Source organism: Berghia stephanieae, chromosome 6, assembly GCF_034508935.2.
Source record: "Berghia stephanieae isolate SIO BIC M18660-M18661 chromosome 6, UCSD_Bste_1.3, whole genome shotgun sequence".
Classification (NCBI taxonomy): Eukaryota; Metazoa; Mollusca; class Gastropoda; order Nudibranchia; family Aeolidiidae; genus Berghia; species Berghia stephanieae.
Genome location: NC_088365.1, coordinates 66087864 through 66110116, shown reverse-complemented (window position 1 = coordinate 66110116; position 22253 = coordinate 66087864). Strand labels below are relative to the sequence as shown.

General features: G+C 37.0%; 2 protein-coding genes across 7 annotated transcripts in view; one reads left to right on the top strand and one right to left on the bottom strand.

The window, feature by feature from the left end:
• The first annotated feature begins 184 nt into the window (after nucleotides 1-184).
• LOC144975475 (elongation factor Tu-like) lies at nucleotides 185-4050 on the top strand. Its single transcript, XM_078919599.1, has 2 exons — nucleotides 185-1301; nucleotides 2032-4050. The coding sequence occupies exons 1-2, from the start codon at nucleotides 210-212 to the stop codon at nucleotides 2347-2349; spliced, it is 1410 nt and encodes a 469-aa protein (XP_078775725.1). The 5' UTR covers nucleotides 185-209; the 3' UTR covers nucleotides 2350-4050.
• A 9156-nt stretch (nucleotides 4051-13206) lies between these two features.
• Nucleotides 13207-22253, bottom strand: part of LOC144975474 (phospholipid-transporting ATPase ABCA3-like) — a 63527-nt gene continuing 54480 nt past the window's right edge. For all 6 annotated transcript variants that reach the window (XM_078919592.1, XM_078919597.1, XM_078919593.1 and 3 more), the window contains 7 exons: nucleotides 22234-22253; nucleotides 21191-21247; nucleotides 18975-19162; nucleotides 18040-18221; nucleotides 15258-15428; nucleotides 14313-14514; nucleotides 13207-13540 (listed from right to left, as the gene is read on the bottom strand). The exon at nucleotides 22234-22253 is cut by the window's right edge and continues 45 nt beyond it. In XM_078919592.1, the coding sequence (XP_078775718.1) occupies nucleotides 13343-13540; nucleotides 14313-14514; nucleotides 15258-15428; nucleotides 18040-18221; nucleotides 18975-19162; nucleotides 21191-21247; nucleotides 22234-22253 (1018 nt within the window). In that variant the 3' untranslated portion in view covers nucleotides 13207-13342. The remainder of the gene's footprint in view (nucleotides 13541-14312; nucleotides 14515-15257; nucleotides 15429-18039; nucleotides 18222-18974; nucleotides 19163-21190; nucleotides 21248-22233) is intronic.

The window sequence follows — 22253 nt, the reverse complement described above, 5'->3', positions numbered from 1 at the left end:
TGTTTCCAAGGTAATTCCTGGTGTGATGAAAATAATGATATGAAACATAATTTATCCATTATTGGGATTTTATAGCTGGAATTATATCCAACAGATTCTGTCATGAAATGTTAAAAATAGTATTGATAAAATAATATCGATGTTTTCTTAACCGATGATTTGACCTTGTTGCATTGCGCATGTCAACCAAACCAAAATAAAACAGCAAGATGGCAGCCTACTTGATTCGACCTTTCTTGGAAGCCGCATCACTAACACAGAAGTCCCAATTACTATTGAAGTATGCTAAACAGCCACTTGTATGTGGAAAGAACAATTTTTCTGTGTTCAATCAACTCCTCGCTGCACCACCCGCAGCAGGTAAAAAGAGTTTCAATCGTGAAAAACCACATATAAATATCGGGACAATAGGTCACGTTGATCATGGGAAAACGACCCTGACTGCTGCAATTACGAAAGTTTTGGCTGGTGAGAAAAAGGCTGATTTTAAGGAATACGCTGATATAGACAATGCCCCAGAAGAAAGAAAAAGGGGTATTACCATCAATGCAGCGACAATTGAGTATGAAACTGCTGCCAGACATTATGGTCACGTAGATTGTCCAGGTCATGCTGATTACATAAAAAACATGATCACCGGCACAACTCAAATGGAAGGTGCTATTCTTGTTGTAGCTGCTACCGATGGTACAATGCCCCAGACCCGAGAACATTTATTATTATCAAAACAAATTGGAATTAAAAAACTTGTTGTCTTTGTCAACAAAGCTGACGCTGCAGACACAGAGATGCAAGAGTTGGTAGAAATGGAAATTCGAGAACTCCTGGCAGAATTTGGGTATGACGGAGATGAGACTCCAATAATTATTGGATCTGCCCTGAAAGCATTAGAAGGAACAGACCCAGAAATTGGAGAACAAAAAGTGAAAGAACTTTTGGATGCAGTAGATTCCTATATTGACACACCAGAGAGAGTTTTAGACAAACCATTTTTCATGGCAGTTGATTCCTGTTTCAGTATACCTGGAAGAGGAACTGTTATATCAGGAAAAGTTGAGCGTGGAGTAGTGAAAAAAGGCGACGAATGTGAAATTATGGGATATGATAAGAAGTGGAAGACAAATGTGTCTGGTATTGAAATGTTCAAAAAAAGTTTAGATCGTGGGGAAGCTGGTGATCAACTTGGAGCTTTGGTGAAGGGAGTTAAAAGAGATGAAATGAGAAGAGGTCTCTGCATGGGAAAGCCTGGCACAATGAAAATGCACAACCGATTTGAAGCCCAAGTTTATTTGTTATCTAAGGTAAGCAAGTTGTATGATTAAATATGACCAGTCATGGCAACATATATTGGGGTGAAAAAAAGTGTTCCTTCAGAGTCATTCATTAGGCCCATGAAACCAGAGTTTTTCCCCAAGCATGAAACAGATAATAGCAATTGCTTGCTTCCCTTTGGATAGGATGCTAAAATATTGCAAAGTACTTTCCAACAGATCTAACAGACCCAGCTCTACAATCACTGCTGAGTGCACTGTGGGGAGGGGTAGAAAATGATCTCAACTTTATCTGGGATTGATCTCATACCCTTTGCATGAGAAGCGACTGCTCCACTAACTGAGCTATCCGGATCCCCATTTCAGGGTGAACCAGATGTCAAAAAGGGAATTTATATTAAAGTGACTAAATTTTGTGAAATTTTTATATTTGTTAACGTTAAGAAATTTAGATTTAAAAAAACCAATATTCTTTTTCTTAACGTCTAGGTACTCATTTTACACCTGAGTACGGTGAGAGAATGTGAGTAAAGAGTCTTTTCCAAGGATTCAAGTATGCGCTGCCCAAATCGGGCCTCGAACCCTGGACCTTCCGGTCGGAAAGTGAGTCATACCACTAGACCTCATAGCCGCACATTTTATGAAGCATACGTGTCCATATCTTGAAGACAAGTATCTATTGGATCGCATTTTTTAAAATCTTACATAAGCAAATTATTATCTTCATTGCTGTCCTACATTCTTTCTCTCTTTGCACCAGGATGAAGGAGGACGAAACAAGCCAATCACTCGCTTTCTCCAGGCCATCACATATTGTAACACTTGGTCTCAGCCTGCTCTGTTGGAAATCCCAGACAAGGATATGCTGATGCCAGGGGAGGATGGCAAACTGGTTTTCAATCTACAGAAAAAGATGGTGATGGAGAAGAACCAGAGGTTCACCATTCGTGATGGAAATTGCACCCTGGGATACGGAGTCATCAGTGATATTTTACCTGATCGTGATGTGGAAGAATTGGAGGTCACCAGAAAGTCGTTTAAAAAGGAAAGGCAGGCAACTGCAGAGCCCAAATATTGATTTTTTATGGGGTGATGATAATGATAATGTAAATATATAAAAATGTGTGTCATAGAATTCACCATTGGTTGACGAGTCCTGAATCTGTCTTGTCTTGATTATTATCTTTCCTCTCCATCCTATTTTGACATTAGATTATACTGAACCAAATTATATTGTTATAATTGAGTGGTGCATTATACTGAACCAAATTTATATAGATGTAATTGAATGGTGCGACCTTAAAGACAAATTACTTAAGCTAGAGGTAAACTTTGGTAAAATTTCAATTAAACACAAATAAAACGAGATTTTCTTTCAAAATATTTCACTGAACATTTTCTTATGCAGACATTGGCTGACAAAATCAATTCATTGGTTTTTTTTAAGAGGGTTACTCTCTACCTTGGATTCTACATTTTCCTATTCATTTTGAATTATTTTTTTTGGTGATGACAAGGCGCTATAAGTGAATTAAGCAATGACACTATATCAGGTAAAAAGCTATTCTATTTTCTAGTCCTCTCAGATTATTTAGTGGAATTTTTAAAAACTATAATTTCTCTGGCTTTGAAAAAAAAAAAGCCCAAAATACTACAGGATCTTTTATAGTATAGTCTTGTCTTTCTTGATTGGATGAATTATACTGGCAATTTTATTGTTGGCTGAAGTAGTGTTTCAGTCCGAAATGTTCCTTGTCATGTATTTTGTCAGTTTTCTAAGTCGTTACACCTTTTTTTCCCCCTACTTTTATCTGAATTTGTACCACAAACTTACCAGTGTAGAACCTTTAATTTAATTTATTTTACGTACTTTCAAAAAACAAAAGTGAAATGTACTGATCCCAGTTAAGATTTTAGTCTTAATTTATCTGTTACGGTATTGGACATAATTTATGTACGAGATGAACCAAAACACACTTGTGATTAACTGAATGGAAATGAGATTGTAACAATGGACGTTGTGGTCAAAACATAATTGAATGTCTCAGCCAACAAGTACTTATTTGCAGGTCGGGTAATCCAAATGATATGGGCTCATTGTTGTAATGGAAATACTCTCAGACCAATGCAAAATATTGTCCATTACAACAATGTTAAATCCAGTGCATAATTGCATTCTGTTATCAGACCTGCATAAATGTCCCTGCTGGTATCCGCATAATCACTTAAAATCGTCACTGGGTCAAAGAAAGTATTATTTTTCTTCCTCTGATTTTTTATTTATAGTGGAATCTGGATAGTGTCAACTTCTGCTTAATGTCAACACCTCCTTTAGGTCTCAACCTTTCTGTTCTTTATCAAAGGAGATAATTGATAATGTCAACCAATCTCTCCTGTCTAGCGGTATTTTTTTTATTTATGAGGATTCTACTGTACTTTTGTAGTTTCAATTGTAACACGTGGTTTCTATTTTAGGTCTCAAACTTTAATAAGTCTTTCGCATAATTATCAGTTTGATGGTTAATTCAAACATAATATCACTATACTTCAAATCTTTATGGCCCAACTGGGATGATAGAGATGCAATTTTACAAAGGAATTTACGACACACAATGCAAGGCTGAATTCATTTCATGGATAATTTGGAAACGTTGATGGGAAAGTTTTTGTTAACCAATCGTGTTACTGTTAAGAATGAATGCTTTTTTAAAACTGTATGAATGACATTTAGATACTGTTTGCAAGTCTCATTTCATGCATTAAATCTCATTGAAACATTCTTTGTTTTTGCAACGGGTTTAATGTTTTAACAAATCTATATATATTTTTTAAGTAAACTTACTTTTACTTCTAGTTCTTATACCCACCACTTCTTCCATAGTGTCACAAACCCCGACAAACAATAAAAATAATTCAGTAAAATCATGGATGCAGTAAGTATATTTTTACTGTCGCTGATATGACCTAAATGTGTTGCAAGCGCCGCAAAACCCTAAAAAAACATCCATTTGGCTTTACTCGATGTCTGCTTCGGGAGTATCTACCCACGTTTTTAAAAAATCACAGCAATTTTAAATCCCCCCCCCCCCCCCCCCCCCCCCCCTCTCTCTCTCTCTCTTTCACACACAGGGGCATCTACTACTACTAAATACCAAAGAATTTTTTCTTCGCACCTTGAGGTTAGGGGTGTCAGTGTGTACGTCTGACCTATTGTCCCTGTGGCCTTTGGCTCTAACTTATTTGCAGCGATGCATCAGAGTCAGAGTTCTATCCCCGTATATCTGTTTTCCAACTTGCTTTCTATCTTTGTCTTGGTGTGGGATTGCTCGGTTTTGTCCCGACCCTGGCCAGAGTCCTTGACTGGGAGGGAAACAGTCAAATGCATAGTTTTTGTTTTGGGAGATGATATTTTTTTTGCTTGTAAATCATCTCTCTGTTATGTGTTATTTTTAATGTATAATGCAAGCATTTGAGTGTATTCCTCTTTGTTGGATTTTGTGCTTGTGTCTGGATGAGACATAGGTGATCTCAAACTAAGTGCATTGATGGTATGCTCTTGGAATCTACATCTGGTCCATATTTGTTCCCAGTTCCCCTATGTCTTACTTTTTCTTGGGTGCTTTAATTGTAATTCTAGAACTTTTTACTATCCCATTTTTTCCTTTTTACTGGCGCTGATATGACCTTAATGTGTTGCAAGCGCCGTAAAACCCTTAAAAACAAAACAAACATCAGAGTCAGAGGCTGAAACTTGCGACATTGAGAATGTCTTACCTGAAGATAAACCCTAAATTACAAATTGTAATTTGGGGATATATATATAGAAAAGGAATTCATTATCCTGGCATGGTTTGTTTGTTTTTTTTTACATCACTTGCGGCCGCAAAAAAAATCCTGATTTGCATTGCATTGCGGCTGCAAAATCTGCAGCTTTTTGCAAATTTTCGAGATTTTATAAGTGTGTTGGAGTAGCTTCCGTCAGCTCTGCAGTTTCCCCGTCTGTTTAGTTGATTTTGGAAGGAAATTTTTTTTACCACTGTAACAAGGAAAATAATTGCACAGCAATCCTCATACACAGGCTGTTTCCAACTGCTGTACGTACTGTCATGTGTTGCTTATTATTTTATTAGCCAGTAAAGAGGTGGGGCCCTCGTTTTATTTCAACAAAACAAAATCAAGTGAGTACGGATTGACCCAGGGAGCACCAGTGGGGTTTGAACCATGGATTAAACCCGACTATGGGACTATGGTCTGGTCACATCGGTGAGGAGTGAATTGGGGATTGTAACTGTAAGATAATGTAACATGGAACCACAGGATTTGGACTCCAGTGGGAAGTGAACACCATTGGGAAATGAACCCTAGGCTATGAGTGAGAGGCGGACACCACTAAGGAATGATGGTGGAACCACGGGATATGGACTCCAGTGGGGAGTAGACCTGAGGCTATGGGAGGTGGACACCACTGGGGAGTGAACCCGGGACTATGGGTGGTGGACACCAGTGGGAATGTATTGTTCCTGGGATTTGAGTTTTTCTCCATAGAATTCTGGCCCCGCGGTTTTTTGCACAGCTTGCGGCCGCAAAATTAAGGAAAATTTTCTGATTTGCACTGCAACCGCAAAATCTACACGTTTTGCAAATTTTTGACAAATTCTTTGATTCTTTTTTTTTTTAAATTTGGATATGACCTTTTAAGTTAAATAAAAGGTCATATCCGAATTTTTTACTTCTTTAGTATAACAATTTCATTGGCAGCAATTTTTTAATTGTAATTTTATTTTCCCAACTTTGTGCCTATTTCCAAATCAGCACCATTTCTGGTAAAATTTGCCATTTTTTCCCCATAATTTTGAGTTTGAAATTGCGTAATTCCGCGGGGATATTTTAATACATGGGTTGCATGTAGTTAGTTGTTAGGTGTGATAAAACGTATTTAGAAACCTGCAAAATTCATCATTTTCTTTGCAAATTTTGAAATATTTTTTTCTCAAAAAACCGCGGGGTCAAGAAAGTTGAGATTGAGGGTAAGCATGCCTGCAACAGCTTTGTTATTGTTGGGGAGGATTACAAAAAAAAATATTTTTTTTAGCTTTTTGTAACGACCTTATTTTAGTTATAATCTCTCTCTTTACCAATTACTCAGGCCCACAACGCTTTTCTCTTTCATGAACTTATTGTGCTTTTACGAAAATCAATCGCAATTTTTTTGGGGTGTAAATTTTGGAGCTTGTTTTGAAACAAAAAAAAAAAAAACACCATGCCGGATTATCACTTTATTATTACAATTTTGTCAAATACAGTGTACATTACAGTAAATAGTAATTTTTCATTGTGTGGAGGACCACCCAGGTGGGTTTATGTTGATCTATTGGGTTAGTGATTGGGTTGCTGGATCTGTTAGATTTAGTGGAAAGTACTTTGCGATAGACTAGTGTCACATCCCACAGGTAGCTAGCAATTGCTATTGCTCGTTTTATACTATGTAAACTGGGATAAACTCTGGCTCCACGGGCCTTATGGCCATGAAAGACTACTTTTTGCATTGTGAACGCTAAGAATTGCTCCCTACCCTGAGGAAAAGAAGCAAATTATTTTTCACCACCTGCAAACTAATCTTTGGATAGACAGAGATCAGAAGAAGAAAAAAACTGGGACAATTGAAGGTGTGTTTGCCTGTGAGTCTGCACGCCCACTCTAAACTCTAATATTTTTGGTTTTGCCCTGTGGTTGCCCTGGGAAATTCTCATGTCTACATCATACCATAGCCTCGTTTTTCATATAAAAATTATTTGTCCTTTCCATTTCCATGTGGCTTTGTGCTTTGGACTTGTGTGAGAGATAGTACAGTGCAACACGCATTTGACGGACTACATGGACCTGGAAAAGTTTGTCGAATCCGTGTTTCAACGAATACGTGAAGACGGCTGTAAGACAAGAGACACAAACTGTGATGTAGCTACTTTACAAGTATTGATGCTATTGCTATGCACGATAACATCTGCCAGCCGGATATAAAGTATCAACACACAAAACTATGTGTAACCTTAACACGTTTATAGTCTGATTGATAAAATTTAGTGAGAACTACTCATAAAAATGGCTGGCTAAAACTAAAAACAAAAACAAACGGCTGAGTGATTTCAATTTCATTCCTTCTATATGATCTCAATATTTTGTATCCTGGTCTCGTAAATTCATGCCCTTTTGTTGAAATAACCAACCAATGTGAACTTGAATGCAAGTTTCAATTTAAAATGGACGTTTCAAATTTCCCCTTTATCAATAAACAGGATGAATGAACACTACAGACGAATGAAATAATGTACTGGGGTTGTTAAGATGATTCATCATTTAATTAAAGACGCCCCTGAGATCAGTTATGTAAGGAAACTGTTGTAAACATTGCTTTTCAGGCAGGCTTTTGAATAGATGTGTTTTGTTACCTCTTGTCTTTGTGTAGCGCAGCACTTCGTGAACACGGTGCGTAGTATAGCAAGGATATTTTGGTCTTGGATAAACTTCTAATCTCTCTTGAACTTTCCCCTTTGCCTTACATTTCTTTGCTGCTTGATAACTGGATTGAAATCTATAAGTTATTATTCCATCATATTATGGCACTGAAATGACCTAAAAGTAAGTGTTTATTATTCCATCATATGGCACTGAAATGACCTAAAAGTAAGTGTTTATTATTCCATCATATGGCACTGAAATGACCTAAAAGTACTAGTTGCACGATTCGAAAAAGCTCTGGAAACTTGAAACCAAAAAAAAAAAAAAGCAACATAGAAAATATAGCTGCCAACTCCGCCAATTTATAGATATTTTGTATAAGTCTATTGGAATAGTGGCAAGGAGAATGTCTTAATAGATTACTATTTACACAGATGTTTCTGTATTTACAATACAACAGAGTGATCAACGCAATACTAATTTATAGTGCACTTTCTGACTTTGGTTGTAATGGGTTATTTTTGAACGTCGATTTTGGCATGATTCCACAAAATAATCTTGTTGTGTCCTAAAAGAATGCGCCGAGTCATGACCTGACCTAGCCGTGGTTAGTCTATGTCATGTGTACTCATGACCTTTTCTACTCGTTTTGCCCGCGACAGTTTACATATTATTTCTTCTGCTTTTACAAAATATCGATATATTTCTACAACTACAATTGCCAGTTTTGTATTTTGCCTATTGAGGTGAGTAATTAGTACAAATTCATCATTAGCTGTATAAACTAGTACAATATGGTTATGACGTAACCCAAACTAGTCCTACTACTTAGCAGCCAGTTCATGTGCATAGCTGAAGTTGGTAAGGACATTGCAGGTTTTACACGTTGGTTCTTTTCAGGAGACACGGACACAGAGTGTGTTGTAAAAAGAAATAAAGATGATAATAGATTAGATAGCCTCTATGATTTTTGCTGATAGTGAACAGATCCAATAATCCTGGGTTTCAATGTGAGTCAGATTATTTCTAGTTATTTCCACACAATCTCTCCATGTTGGCTTCTATCAACAGTAATGGGTGGTGGGGTCCCTTCATACGGTACAAGCCATCGTCATGCTTGTGATACCAAATGCTATCAGTCCATTTAACGTTACTAAACCGGGATAGACTCTGTATCATAGTTCATCATTCAATGGACTCAATAACTAAAGTAAATTACGTTTCTCGTTTTAACAGTGAAATGGCGGACAGAAATATATGGGAACAACTCTTGTCTGTTGAGCCGGAGAACAGCTCTGAAGAGGAATCTTCATCTGAAGATTTATTTCAGAATCAGTTTGACGTTGAGGATGGTGAAATGGACGAAGCAGTTGGTGGGGATGATGATGATGATAATGACTTGCAGACTGCCAGCTATACCGAGCTATTGCCTGTGGTTGCAACCAACACCGAGCTGTTGCCCGTGGTTGCCAACGACATCGCTTCAGATGCTGGCTGCTACAAGTCATGGATGGTAGATTGGAGTAAGACCAAACCTGCAGCTACCAAAACGCCAGCCCGCAATATTTTGAGGTTACCTCATGACCGCACTCCCGCAACAGGACATGTGGAGACACCAGAGAGCGCCTTTCTGCTGTTTTTCACGGCGTTCATGATCGACGAGTGCGTAAAATACACAAATATTGAAGGGAGGAGGGTGAAAGGCATGAAATGGACAGTCTGCACAAGGGATGAGATCTCTGCCCTTATTGGGTGCTACGGCATACCATATCTTGGAAAGGGAACACAGCCCAAAACAGCCAGCAGTGTTGGAGCATCTACTGTTCTAAACCTGGTCCAGCGCTATTTTCAGTCTGGAAGGAACGTCACTTGTGACAATTACTTCACAGACTTCGAGCTGTCCCAAAAACTGCTGCGCCAAAAGCTAACTCTTGTGGGGACAGTAAGGAGGAACAAGACGTTTTTGCCTCAGATATTTAAGGACAAAAAGCATCTCTCCCTTCACCAATCCATGTTTGCATTCAAGGACAGCACCACACTGGTGAGCTACCAGACCAAACGGAACATGAATGTAAACCTCCTCAGCACTAGGCGGACGTGACGTCAGACTGTGGAATCCTATTTAGATTTCCGTTACAACACAATGAGCCCATAAGGAATTGGGATATCAAACCTGCAGATGATGCTGTGCGTTTATTTATTTTTTTAAAACTCGCAACATCACCAGCCGAATATAACGTACCAACACACAAATTATTATCAAATTAATATCATCATCATCATCATTATTATTATTATTATTATTATATTGTTATATTATCATCATCATCACCATTATTACCGTATTATTATTATTATTATATTATCATCATCATCACCATTATTACCGTATTATTATTATTATTATTATTATCATCATCATCTTCATTATTATTATTATTATTACTATTATTAATATTATTCAGAGAGAGAGAGAGAGAGAGAGAGAGAGAGAGAGAGAGTGAGAGAGAGAGAGAGAGAGAGAGAGAGAGAGAGAGAGAGAGAGAGAGAGAGAGAGAGAGAGAGAGAGAGGCTGGGTCCAAAAGACCTCGCGTGTGGCAAATCGGTGGCACAAAATACTTCTCTCTTCCCAAGTCACCGGGTCGAAGAGGACCCGCGAGTGGCGAATGAGACGTAAGAAATAAATCTCTATTTAGCTATAGGCGGGTCTAAAAGACCACACATGTGGTGAATAGGGTGCGTTTTAGGGAGTGGCGGTAAAGGTTAAATTTTATTGAAAATTCTCAGGGTCATCACTATGATGGCTTATCCCTCCTGGACGTGGCCTCCTCAACTGCCAACCGAAACAACTTCTATCCTGAGCCATCCTTACACATTCAGTCACTGGCTTATTCATCCATTCGCTGATGTCTTGTGACCATCTTCTTGGTCTCCCTCTTCCTCTTTTACCCTCCACAATGCCCTCTAGAAATAACATTTTTCAAGAGTATCATGTCTCTTGATATGTCCAAAAAAAGTTTGTTTCTGTATCATCTTGATGAGATATGGTTCCCTAATGCCCAGGGACTCTTTCACATTTTGGTATTGGTAGGGTTTACTTTGCTGTCCAGGAAATGCAGAGAATTTTCCTGTAACATTTCATTTCAAATGCATTAATTTTATTCTCATTGTTTTTTTTGTGATTATCCATGATTCACATCCATATAATGCTTTTGGAAATATGCATGTTCTTAATATTTTCTTGGTCTCCCACAGTGAGCAGGGAGGTACTTACTGTCTTCTTTCCCCCTATATCTGTTTTCCAACTTGCTTTCTGTCTTTGTCTTGGAATGAGATTACTTGGTTTTGTCCTGGCCGTGGCCCTGGCTGAGAGGGAAACCGTCAAATGTATAGTTTTGGGAGATATTTTTTTCCATGTAAATCATCTCTCTACTATGCACTGTATTATGTTTTCTATACATATTATATATGATTTGTAAACATTTGAGTGTATTCCTCTTAGTAGGGACCTGTGCCTGTGTCTGGTTGAGACTTTTAGGTGATCCAAACTTAGTACTTTGATAGTGTGCTCTTGGAATCTACATCACATCTGATTCCTATTTGTTCCCAGTTTCCCTTTTCTTGGGTGCTTTAATTGTAATTCTAGAACTTTTTACTTTCCCATTTTCTTCCTTTTTACCGGCGCTGATATGATCTGTGTTGCAAGTGCAAGCGCCGTAAAACCCTTAAAACCATAAACATAATATTTTCATTTTCAGTTGATGCTTTCACTTTTCCATAATGTCATTTTTGTCAAGTTTGTTTAGGCAAGTGCTATCCTCCTTTGGATATCAGGGCTCGATTTTCCATTTGTCTCTATTCTTCCCTCAAGACATACAAAATTGTTGACATTCTGTTTTCCTCCATTAACCACAATTTGAGCTTTTCAATCAGTGTCCATTGCTTTCATCTTTTTAGCATTAATTTAGGAGCAGGTCTCAGGATAATTTATAGAAGTTACACTTGTCAGATGTGAAACACAAGAGGGACCATAAATGCTGATTTTTAAAAACTATATCATAAATTTCAGTTGGTTATAAAAGACCCGTTTTTCATGGAGACCTTTCATACTGTTTTGAGGATTTGCTTGTAATCAGAGACACACTTTGAATGTTCTCAGACTCAGATCTTATCCATACCCTCACTAGATATTTGTTACACAGATTGTGTGGAGTCAAAATAAAATTGAATCAACACCTTTGATCAGAAAGCATTCAATTAAATTAAATCCTTAAAAAGATAAACTGTACAGGTCATCTCCCATTACAAATATGTGTGCAAATTAACTCATCCTTTTTTTTTTCCTGGTCTGATCCTGACTTTTGTTTTTTCAACCAACTTTTTGTAACGTTGTAGGTTTTAAGAAAGAAAATAATATATATATATATAAAAATAGGCTTTGCACTGAAAAAGGATAGCAGGCCTAATTTTTGTTTTTGTAATCTTCAATATAAGTTTCTCACCAATAACTTAAACTAAAGACAAATATAGAAACTGTGCAAAGAGACATTTTTGATGATTTGTGAAGAAAACACCTACTGAACAGCAGTAGTTTGGGACACCTATTACTATCATAAAGTCAGACTTTTTAACCAGGAAAATAACTGCATCAAAGCTGAGATTACTCCAAATGCTTTAAATTCACAAAGGAAAAGTATCCCCAGTTGACAGTATTTCTTTTTGTTTATCTGGCCTGTATTTCAATGCACATCTTTAAAAAAAAATGTATTCTAAACCTTTATTATCTAGCACACTTCCACAGATTTACCATGCTCTATGAGCTTCACAATGCTTCATGTATTCCCCTAGCAGGCCAAATGGAACCGTGTTTCCATTTCATATAAGCCGCCTGTTAAGGGTTAAGGAGCTTTTTCATACGACCACTCTCACAATATCTGTCACTGCTTAAAGCTAGGTGCTCATTCACACCCAAGTTGAGAGGGGTAATATTTGTAAAGAGTCTTACCCAAGGACTCAATGCTGGAATCATAGTTTTATTCCAAAATCTGAAGGTAAACCATTAATATTTATCTAAATGAAAAAACAAAAACAAAACATTTTATATATATATATATATATATATATATCAATTTAAGCTTTCGTATTCTTAAAAACATAGTGTAAAACATTAATTTATAAATGGACCAGCATTTTAAATTTGGTGCTATAAGTTATAAGTTATTCTTAAAATTCAACTCGTGATTACAGATTCTGTTTCATCTTGATAAAGGCCAATTCAGTAAAATACAAACATGATCTAACGAGTACCTCATTATCATTGGTCACCATCCAAATCCAAGTCAAACCAAATAGGTTCGCACTTTATCTGAACGCATTATTATTTTATAGAAGTGACTATTGCTCAAACAGGTGCTTGTGCCTATTGGTCAGTACAGGCCATTGGGGTAGCGCTACAGAAGGTAGTTAATGGAGATTGGTGTACTATCAATTTTATCATCATCATCGTTATCACATTTTTATACCAATAATAGTAATCTATCATTATCATTAATATTATTATTACTATCATCATCATTGTAATTTTTATTAATAATATCCTAACAAAACACAAGGACTCAATACGGCAACCAATTATTCTTATAGGCGTCCAATACAAGAGGTGGTGTGATCTCTCGCACCATGTAACGCTTGATCAATCCACACTCCCTCAGGTTTTCCATGCAGTCGAAGATCTTGGCATGATCAAATTCTGGTATGGCACCGGCGAATGAAAACAGGATGTAAGGATCCCTCACATTTTCCACTAGGGAGAACTGACATAATGAAAATGATATTGGTATTAGCTGTTTTATTGCATGAAATAAACTTGAGCTTGAGCTTTTTATATAGCGCAATATCCACTAAAAGTGCTCAAAGCACTTTACAGAGGGTCCCTAACCAACAGCAACATGTAACTTGTAGAACGAGACATGACGCCTGTTAGGCGATATTACAATTTTTTTCCGACAGAGACAACACTGTTAACGGCCAGGTATTCATTTTACAGCTGAGTACGGTGAGAGAATGTGAGTAAAGAACATTTTCCAAGGACTCAACTATGCGAGGCTCGAACCCAGGACCTTCCTATCCGAAAGCGAGTGTCATACCACAAGACCACATAGCCACATTTAAGTCATTGTTGTTTATTATTATGTATAAAATGTTTACTCCAGTACTCTCATCTCAGTTCGCCAAACTTCTCGGGACTGTGAGAATAAGTTTGTAATTTAGGTGGACCAAAACCTGTTGGATATTAAAGAATATTTGAATAAATAAATAAATTGTCTGTATTATTCATGAGGAAATTGGATTTACAAACGTGAATAACAAGAATGAATCAATAAACGTTGTACAAAATGTTAGAAAGCAATAAATGGTAAATATAATCTAATCAAATGAAAAGTAATTCAAAGTGAGAGTAATTTATATACGACCGAGTCCCAGATATCAAATTTATTTATTTACAGGATGTAGTCAATATCATTTGCAATAACAACGATTTTTATTAACAAATTAATAACTCAAATGAATGGGAAAAAAACTCACCATTCCACTGCGGAATCGTCTTTGCACGTCTCTGATGACTCTGACAATAGGGACTGGAATGCCCTTGGAATCTCTGGCCAACCAGACATAGGTAAAGTAACCCGTGGACAGGCCAGTGAGAGATGCCATATCACTGGACAGTCTGATACAGCCATCTCTAATCACAGAGACTTTTGTGGCTAAGGCACAGCATTCATCAGCACTGGAATTAAATAAAATAAAAGTTATTTCAAATTGGAGGCAGGCACTGGTGCCAGTTAAGGATTTGGAAAGCGTGAATGATTAAAGGTAAGACAAAGCAGAGAAAATTACAATCTAATAACATATTCAATCAAGATGTATGGATGGGAGTAAAACCCAAGACCTTCTGTCAGACTCCAAGGAAACGTTTAATAAGTGTACTAGTATTTATATGTGCTTAAATTAAATACCAAGCAGCTTTAAAAAAGAGCAAAATATCAAACTTGGAACGTTTCAGACTAAAAACCTTTCTTCAGCTCAAAACAGTCAAACATCACTTTAAATACGGACAGGTGGCAGAAGAGTAAAAGGCACTTCTTTTCAAACAGACATTTTGTATTCGGCTACAATGACAATATGGCCACCTCTGCCCAGCACTTTATCTTGAGCTTTTTTTTATATAGCATTATGTCCACTAAATAAGGTCAAGCGCTTAACAATTGGTCCCAAGCCAACAGCAACACTAAACATCCAGGACGAGACACGACACCTGTTGGGTGACCTTACTATTTTTTTATGACAGAGACAACGCTGTTAACGGCCAGGTATTCATTTAAAATCTGAGTATGGTGAAAGAATGTTAGTAAAGAAGCCTTTTCCAAAGACTCAACTATGCACTGATCGGACGAGACTCAAACCCAGGACCTTCCGATCCGAAGGCGAGTGTCATACCACTAGACCACATAACCTTAAAGTATAACTCACCAATCACTGGCCACAATGACAATATGACCAGCTTGTCTGTAGGCATCAATGACACTCCAGATCTCGGTCTTTGTCAGATATCCGACACCTTGAGTGGGATGGTCCAAAAGCAATACATGAGGATCCCCAACCAGAGCCAAGGCGACGCACAACTTTTTCTTATCTTTGAAGCTGGCAATGAAAATATACATTGGAATTTATTGATATGATTACGATGGTCATTGTGAATTCAAGACCAAATAATAATATGTTTGTTTATTTTTAAGGGTTTTAAGGCGCTTGCAACACATTTAGATCATATCAGCGCCAGTAAAAAGGAAGAAAATTGGATAGTGAAAAGATTCTAGATGTACAATAAAAAAGGACTTGAGGAAAAAGTAAGACAAAGGGGAGTGGTTCAAATCAGGAACAGATGTAGATTCCAAGAGCACACTATCAGTGTACTTAGTTTGAGATCACCTAAATGTCTCACCCATACACCAGCACAAGATCCCACTTAGAGGAATACACTCAAATGCTTACTTTATACACTCAAAATAACAAACATAATAATACATAACAGAGAGATGATTTCCAATGAAAAAATATCTCCCAAAATAATAAATATGCATTTGACTGTTTCCCTCCCAGCCAAGCACTACAGCCAGGGCCAGGGCAAAATCAAGTAATCCCATTCCAAGACAAAGACAGAAAGCAAATTGGAAAACAGATATAGGGGGATAGAAGACACAGTAAGTGCCACCCTGCCCACTATGGGAGGCCAGGAACCCCACCCAGAATACTAATAATAATAACAACAGTAACAATAGTAATAATAATTCTCTTCTAATTAGGCAGTGATTAAATTTTGATCAATGAATATTTGCCGTATTTCTAATTTACCAGGGATTCCAAGGCTTTTGGAAGCTGAACGCTGTCATCTACGTGTTTTGTTTCTCTATTAAATAATAGGCTGCATGGCTACGGTCTTTGCTTTGTACCCGAAAGGTATCGAGTTTGATCGCCCACCGCTGCGCTGTGTGGCCTTGATCAAGTCACCTCGCCCTAGCTCAATTTGCAGCGCTGCACTGCAGCTGATGCTTGGGTTATTCAAGTCTTCCCTTGGAATAGAACATAGAGACAAATTTCCCCTATGGGATGAATAAGGGGAATTTTTTATTTATTAATTTTTTTTTATCTGTTGTCATTATAATTGCACTGGTTTGCTTGCTGTGTACTGCCGTAATGGTACTACACAAGAACTGTTATTTTTTCATTGAGTCTTTGAGCCCAAATGGTAAACCAGGAGTTAACTCATTATAGTCAGATTTTTTTAATGACGCAAGTTTTTTCTGGTTTTTCTCCGCTGTCCCTCTATTAAAAGTTGTAAAAATTTGTGTCAACCTTTGAATCAATTTGTCTTAATTGAATATAGATTTTGGGTCGTGTTGATGCCATGTCACAAAAGTTTTCTTCTTTAAGATCTATAAAAAAAACTGCTCTAAAACCGCTGTTATAACATTAGAAAGTCACAGTTCATCTCAAAATGAGTAAAGAACGATTGTAACAGTTTCCTTAACACCATATAAGGTTGGGTTTTTAAAAATGTTGCAGCACTCATATCCACACTAAAACTAAATTCCTTCTCAGTTAAATATGGATATGTTCATAATTGAATATTGACAGTAAAAAACGTAGTTGGATGTAGTTGTAAAATGTTTGTGTTGTGTCTTACAGTATATTATGGAACAATCACATGTTGAATATCAGAAACAACAAGAAATGAAGTGAGTAGGAAAGTGCCAGAAGACAAGAGAATAAAAATTTCGCGATGGGGGCTCGAACCGGCAACCTTACTGGTACGACAACTCCGCCTGGCCGTGGATAGCTCATACGGTAGAGTCACGGTCTTCTGGCACTTTCCTACTCATTTCATTTCTTGTTGTTATCAATATAAGTGCCTGCTCCACTCAATTTTCTGAATGTCAGAAATATTGTTTACATTATATTTGCTTTACGTGGGTGTAAAAACAATTTGACTTGATCACTTACTGTTGAAAGGGTCATAATTTTGATGTATAACCATTGGGAAATGCAAAAAAGTTTCAGGGGTTGTGTTGTGTGCTGCATTTATTTCAAAATTATTAAGAATTAAGAAGGGAAGAAGGGAGGAAGGTTGTCAATTAACACCAAGAAAATAACAATATACTCGGAACAGTTTAGATTTGTTGTAATTCTTTAGAAATCTGTCTTTGTTTACACTATTTTTTTACTTTTACAACAGTTGTCATTAGACTGAAGGTCTCACTGGCTGTATAGTACAGTGGGGCCAATTGTGCTGAAAGAGTTCAGATAATTCAAGGACGATTTGTCTATTTATTTATATAGCGACAACCAAAGCACTAGTAAATATACTGACCAAAAAGTGTCAAAGAAAAGGTGCAGCTATGTGGTCTTGAGGTATGATACTTGCTTTCTGATCAAAGGTCCTGGGTTCGAGCCTCGCTCGGACATAGTTGAGTCCTTAGAAAAAGCTCTTTACTCACTTGAGAGTGAGACAATAAACACAAGACTTTTCATTATTGTATGTCACATTTAGACCCTACATTAGTATTTTTACAATCCAGGCTTAAGGCAGCTCTCACCATTTTTGTGCAATATACAAGTTTGCTGTGAATGATTTTTTGTTAAGAGAAGGGATAAAATATCTAAATAAAAACTACACTTAAAAAATAATGCAATCTATTGTAGTGGATATGGAAATTTGATATTGTCAAGTGATTCTTGAAAGAGTTTAATTTACCTATAGGTGTATATTTGATCATCAGCCACATCATGAAGTGATAGCACATACAATAACTTTTCTATAGCTTCAACCATGTAGTAACAATTTCTGATCTGGGAAAACAAATACAGGGTGTCACGGCCTGTCAAGACAGGATTCAAACCATTTCTCTTTGGGCAGTAACCAACTCCAATTCGTTGCTGTGAGAGTGAAAGGAAGGAATACAAGTTGAAACTCAATTTATCATTCAATTTGATACAAATAGGTAATCCATTGCTTTTAACTGGTGCGATGTCAGTAAAAAAAGCTAGAAAATTATTTTCCCTTTGTCAACAAAACACACTGTATAAGAAATTAAAGACAAAACCAGAATTGCCCACATCATTTGGCCTATCTGAGTTAAATTGAAGCTTCTATATCAATTTTTAATTGTATTTCATTTTAATAAAAAGAAAGAAAGAAAACGGAATTTAAAAAATTATGCCCTACTGCTGCATCATTAGAGGTTGTAGTCTAGGCATTCCATGAAGGAATATAGATCAGTTAATCCATAAAGCTAAAAAAAAAAAAGCTCATTAAACAAACGTCTGATGTCAACAGGAACCACCCATGTTGCCACAGTGAGGTGTCGTCACCAAGGTATCCCATGAAGGAATATAGATAATCTATTAAACAAACATCTGATGTCAACAGGAATTTCCCTTGTTGTCCAAAGTGATCAAAATTTGAGTTAAATAATCTTACCAGAGGTAAAATCGAAAGTTCTTGAAGTGGGAATTGATCCCCTGACTTTTCAGGTCACAATGCAATATCTTAACCACTTAGTCACCCCCCCCCTCCCCCCCACCCCCACCCAATGCAATGTCTTACCACTCAGTCACCTCTCTCCCCCCCCCCCCCCCCTACCCACTTCCCCCAAGATAAATTTCAATGTAGTCCTGACAAATACTCACCGTTGAGCTAAGAATGGAAAACTGTGGGAAATACTCTCCTCCAATCATGACAACCCTTGGCTTATAAACGTCCTCTCCGATGATCAACTGGATGATACTGGACACGCCACTGTTGTCCTTGGTCCCATACAAAGCCAAGCATTGGTAAGGTCTACATGTGGCGGAGATCTGATCGGCTTGACCCTGGGCTATAAAGGTTGTCAGGCAGGTTTTGCCAGAAGAGTAATAAAACATTAAAAATAAATTATGAAAATGAAATTGAATGTTGCTTTCTTGAAATTAAGAACAGGATGAATCATAACAAATAAATGTTGAATGACGACCAAACAGATATTTCAATTGATACTAGGTCCAACACACCTAGACACATTAATACAGCAACAACTAATGTTGGAACTAGGGTACTGTTATTGAATCTGCCACTTGAGTGAAAAAAAACTCTTGGGACTACTTCGACAGCAACCTATCAATGTCAATTCAAGGTAAACACCTTATCGTTGCCAATGTATTGTCATCAATGTCAATTCAAGGTAAACACCTTATCATTGTCAATGTATTGTCATCAATGTCAATTCAAGGTAAACACCTTATCGTTGCCAATGTATTGTCATCAATGTCAGTTCAAGGTAAACACCTTATCGTTGCCAATGTATTGTCATCAATGTCAATTCAAGGTAAACACCTTATCGTTGCCAATGTATTGTCATCAATGTCAATTCAAGGTAAACACCTTATCGTTGCCAATGTATTGTCATCAATGTCAGTTCAAGGTAAACAACTTATCGTATTGTCATCAATGTCAATTCAAGGTAAACACCTTATCGTTGCCAATGTATTGTCATCAATGTCAGTTCAAGGTAAACACCTTATCGTTGCCAATGTATTGTCATCAATGTCAATTCAAGGTAAACACCTTATCGTTGCCAATGTATTGTCATCAATGTCAGTTCAAGGTAAACACCTTATCGTTGCCAATGTATTGTCATCAATGTCAATTCAAGGTAAACACCTTATCGTTGCCAATGTATTGTCATCAATGTCAATTCAAGGTAAACACCTTATCGTTGCCAATGTATTGTCATCAATGTCAATTCAAGGTAAACACCTTATCGTTGCCAATGTATTGTCATCAATGTCAGTTCAAGGTAAACAACTTATCGTATTGTCATCAATGTCAATTCAAGGTAAACACCTTATCGTTGCCAATGTATTGTCATCAATGTCAGTTCAAGGTAAACACCTTATCGTTGCCAATGTATTGTCATCAATGTCAATTCAAGGTAAACACCTTATCGTTGCCAATGTATTGTCATCAATGTCAGTTCAAGGTAAACACCTTATCGTTGCCAATGTATTGTCATCAATGTCAATTCAAGGTAAACACCTTATCGTTGCAATGTATTGTCATCAATGTCAGTTCAAGGTAAACACCTTATCGTTCCCAATGTATTGTCATCAATGTCAATTCAAGGTAAACACCTTATCGTTGCCAATGTATTGTCATCTATGTCAGTTCAAGGTAAACACCTTATCGTTCCCAATGTTTTTGTTTGTTTGTTGCTTTAGGTCTCTTCCAACACAAATGAGGTTATATGAGAGACCGCTGAAACAAAAAAACAAGCAATCTAACAAAAATAGTACAAATGTAAATCAAAATCATAGCCTAAAGATATCATAAGCTAAATTATAAATAACCAAGAACAAACAGGCAGAAGATTTACAGGAAAAAAATATCCCCTGTCAAAAATACAATCACAAACCAAAGAAGCAGGATAGGATAGTAAAGAGAAGAAGAAACGACATCACTATCGGATCGTACACCCATGCGAACATCATAGGTATATGATTCAAGGGTGATGCTCCCATCCAACCACCCGCATTTCCCAATGTATAGTCATGTAATTTTAAAGGCAGTATCAGGCTATGATGACTTGACAAAGGCTAAAATTTAAAATGATGGAAACCAGGAAGGTTTCAAGTGTGTTGAAGGACAAGAAATAAAACTCAATGTTCAAATGGGTGAATCTATCTCATCTCAAATTTGAGAAACTCGACATAAAATTCAATGTTTAGAATAACGTTCACCCAACAAAATCGTCTTGAAATGATTGGCCTGCTGGGTAGATAAATGAGGATTACTAGTCAGTCCGTGGATATGACTGATGTAAATGTTCTTATTTTAGTTCCCATTCCACACACGAGGGATGACAACATACCTGTAAACTTGGGGTGAGCCTGCAGGTTGTACAACTTCATTGGTTTAAAATCTTCATCTGAAAACAGAAAAGAAAAAATAAATCTGTTGAAACTTGGTATTAACAAAACATTAATAATAACGAATAATGCATAATAATAATGATGGTGAATTGGAAAATCCCCCCTTTAATATCATCTCTCTTTATCTTTTTATTGTGTTGGTCAAAATAAACAGCTCACATAATAGGTTTTAATTTTCAAGAATGAACACAGCATGGAATTCATACAAAGATTATTAAAGGGAGTAGAGAAAAAAAAAAAAAAGAACAAATGAGACAACATTTTAAAAAATTACCAATACCCAACCAGATAAATGGCATAAATGTCATTTTTCCTATTTTTTGTAATGTATTAATTGCATAACACAGGAATACTTTCTTACAGTTGTGAGGGTTTTCACGGTTCTTGTGATACTTATAGCAGGTCTTTACAGCAAACTTATAATAGGTCATTGCAGCACACTTATAGTAGGTAATTATAGCACACTTATATTAGGTGTCATTACAGCACGAGTAAAATGGAATATGATAGAAAACCTGGTAGATATGAAATTCAAAGCACAAAAGATAGGGCAAGACAGAGGGAACTGGTTCAAATAGGGAGTCCTTCATAGCCACAACTCATCCCAATAAATAACTTAATTCGTAAATAAATAATAAGTAACAGTAGAACGGGATTGGTTTAGGATTGCACTAGATAGTTTGTGTATATAAGAGAGAGAGAGAGAGAGAGAGAGAGAGAGAGAGAGAGAGAGAGAGAGAGAGAGAGAGAGAGAGAGAGAGAGAGAGGAGAGAGAGAGAGAGAGGAGAGAGAGAGAGGAGAGAGAGAGAGAGAGAGAGGGGGGGAGAGGGAGGAGGAGAGAGAGGAGAGAGGGGGAGAGAGAGAGAGAGAGAGAGAGAGAGAGAGAGAGAGAGAGAGAGAGAGAGAGAGAGTGAGAGAGAGAGAGAGAGAGAGAGTGAGAGAGAGAGAGAGAGAATATATCAAATAATGCCCTTCTAATTACCTCTAGATGTATCAATCAGT

Coding starts and splice junctions, on each gene's coding strand:
- LOC144975475 (XM_078919599.1), top strand. CDS start 210: ATGGCAGCCTACTTGATTCGACCTTTCTTGGAAGCCGCATCACTAACA. Junction 1,302..2,031: donor AAGTTTATTTGTTATCTAAG/GTAAGCAAGTTG, acceptor TCTTTGCACCAG/GATGAAGGAGGACGAAACAA.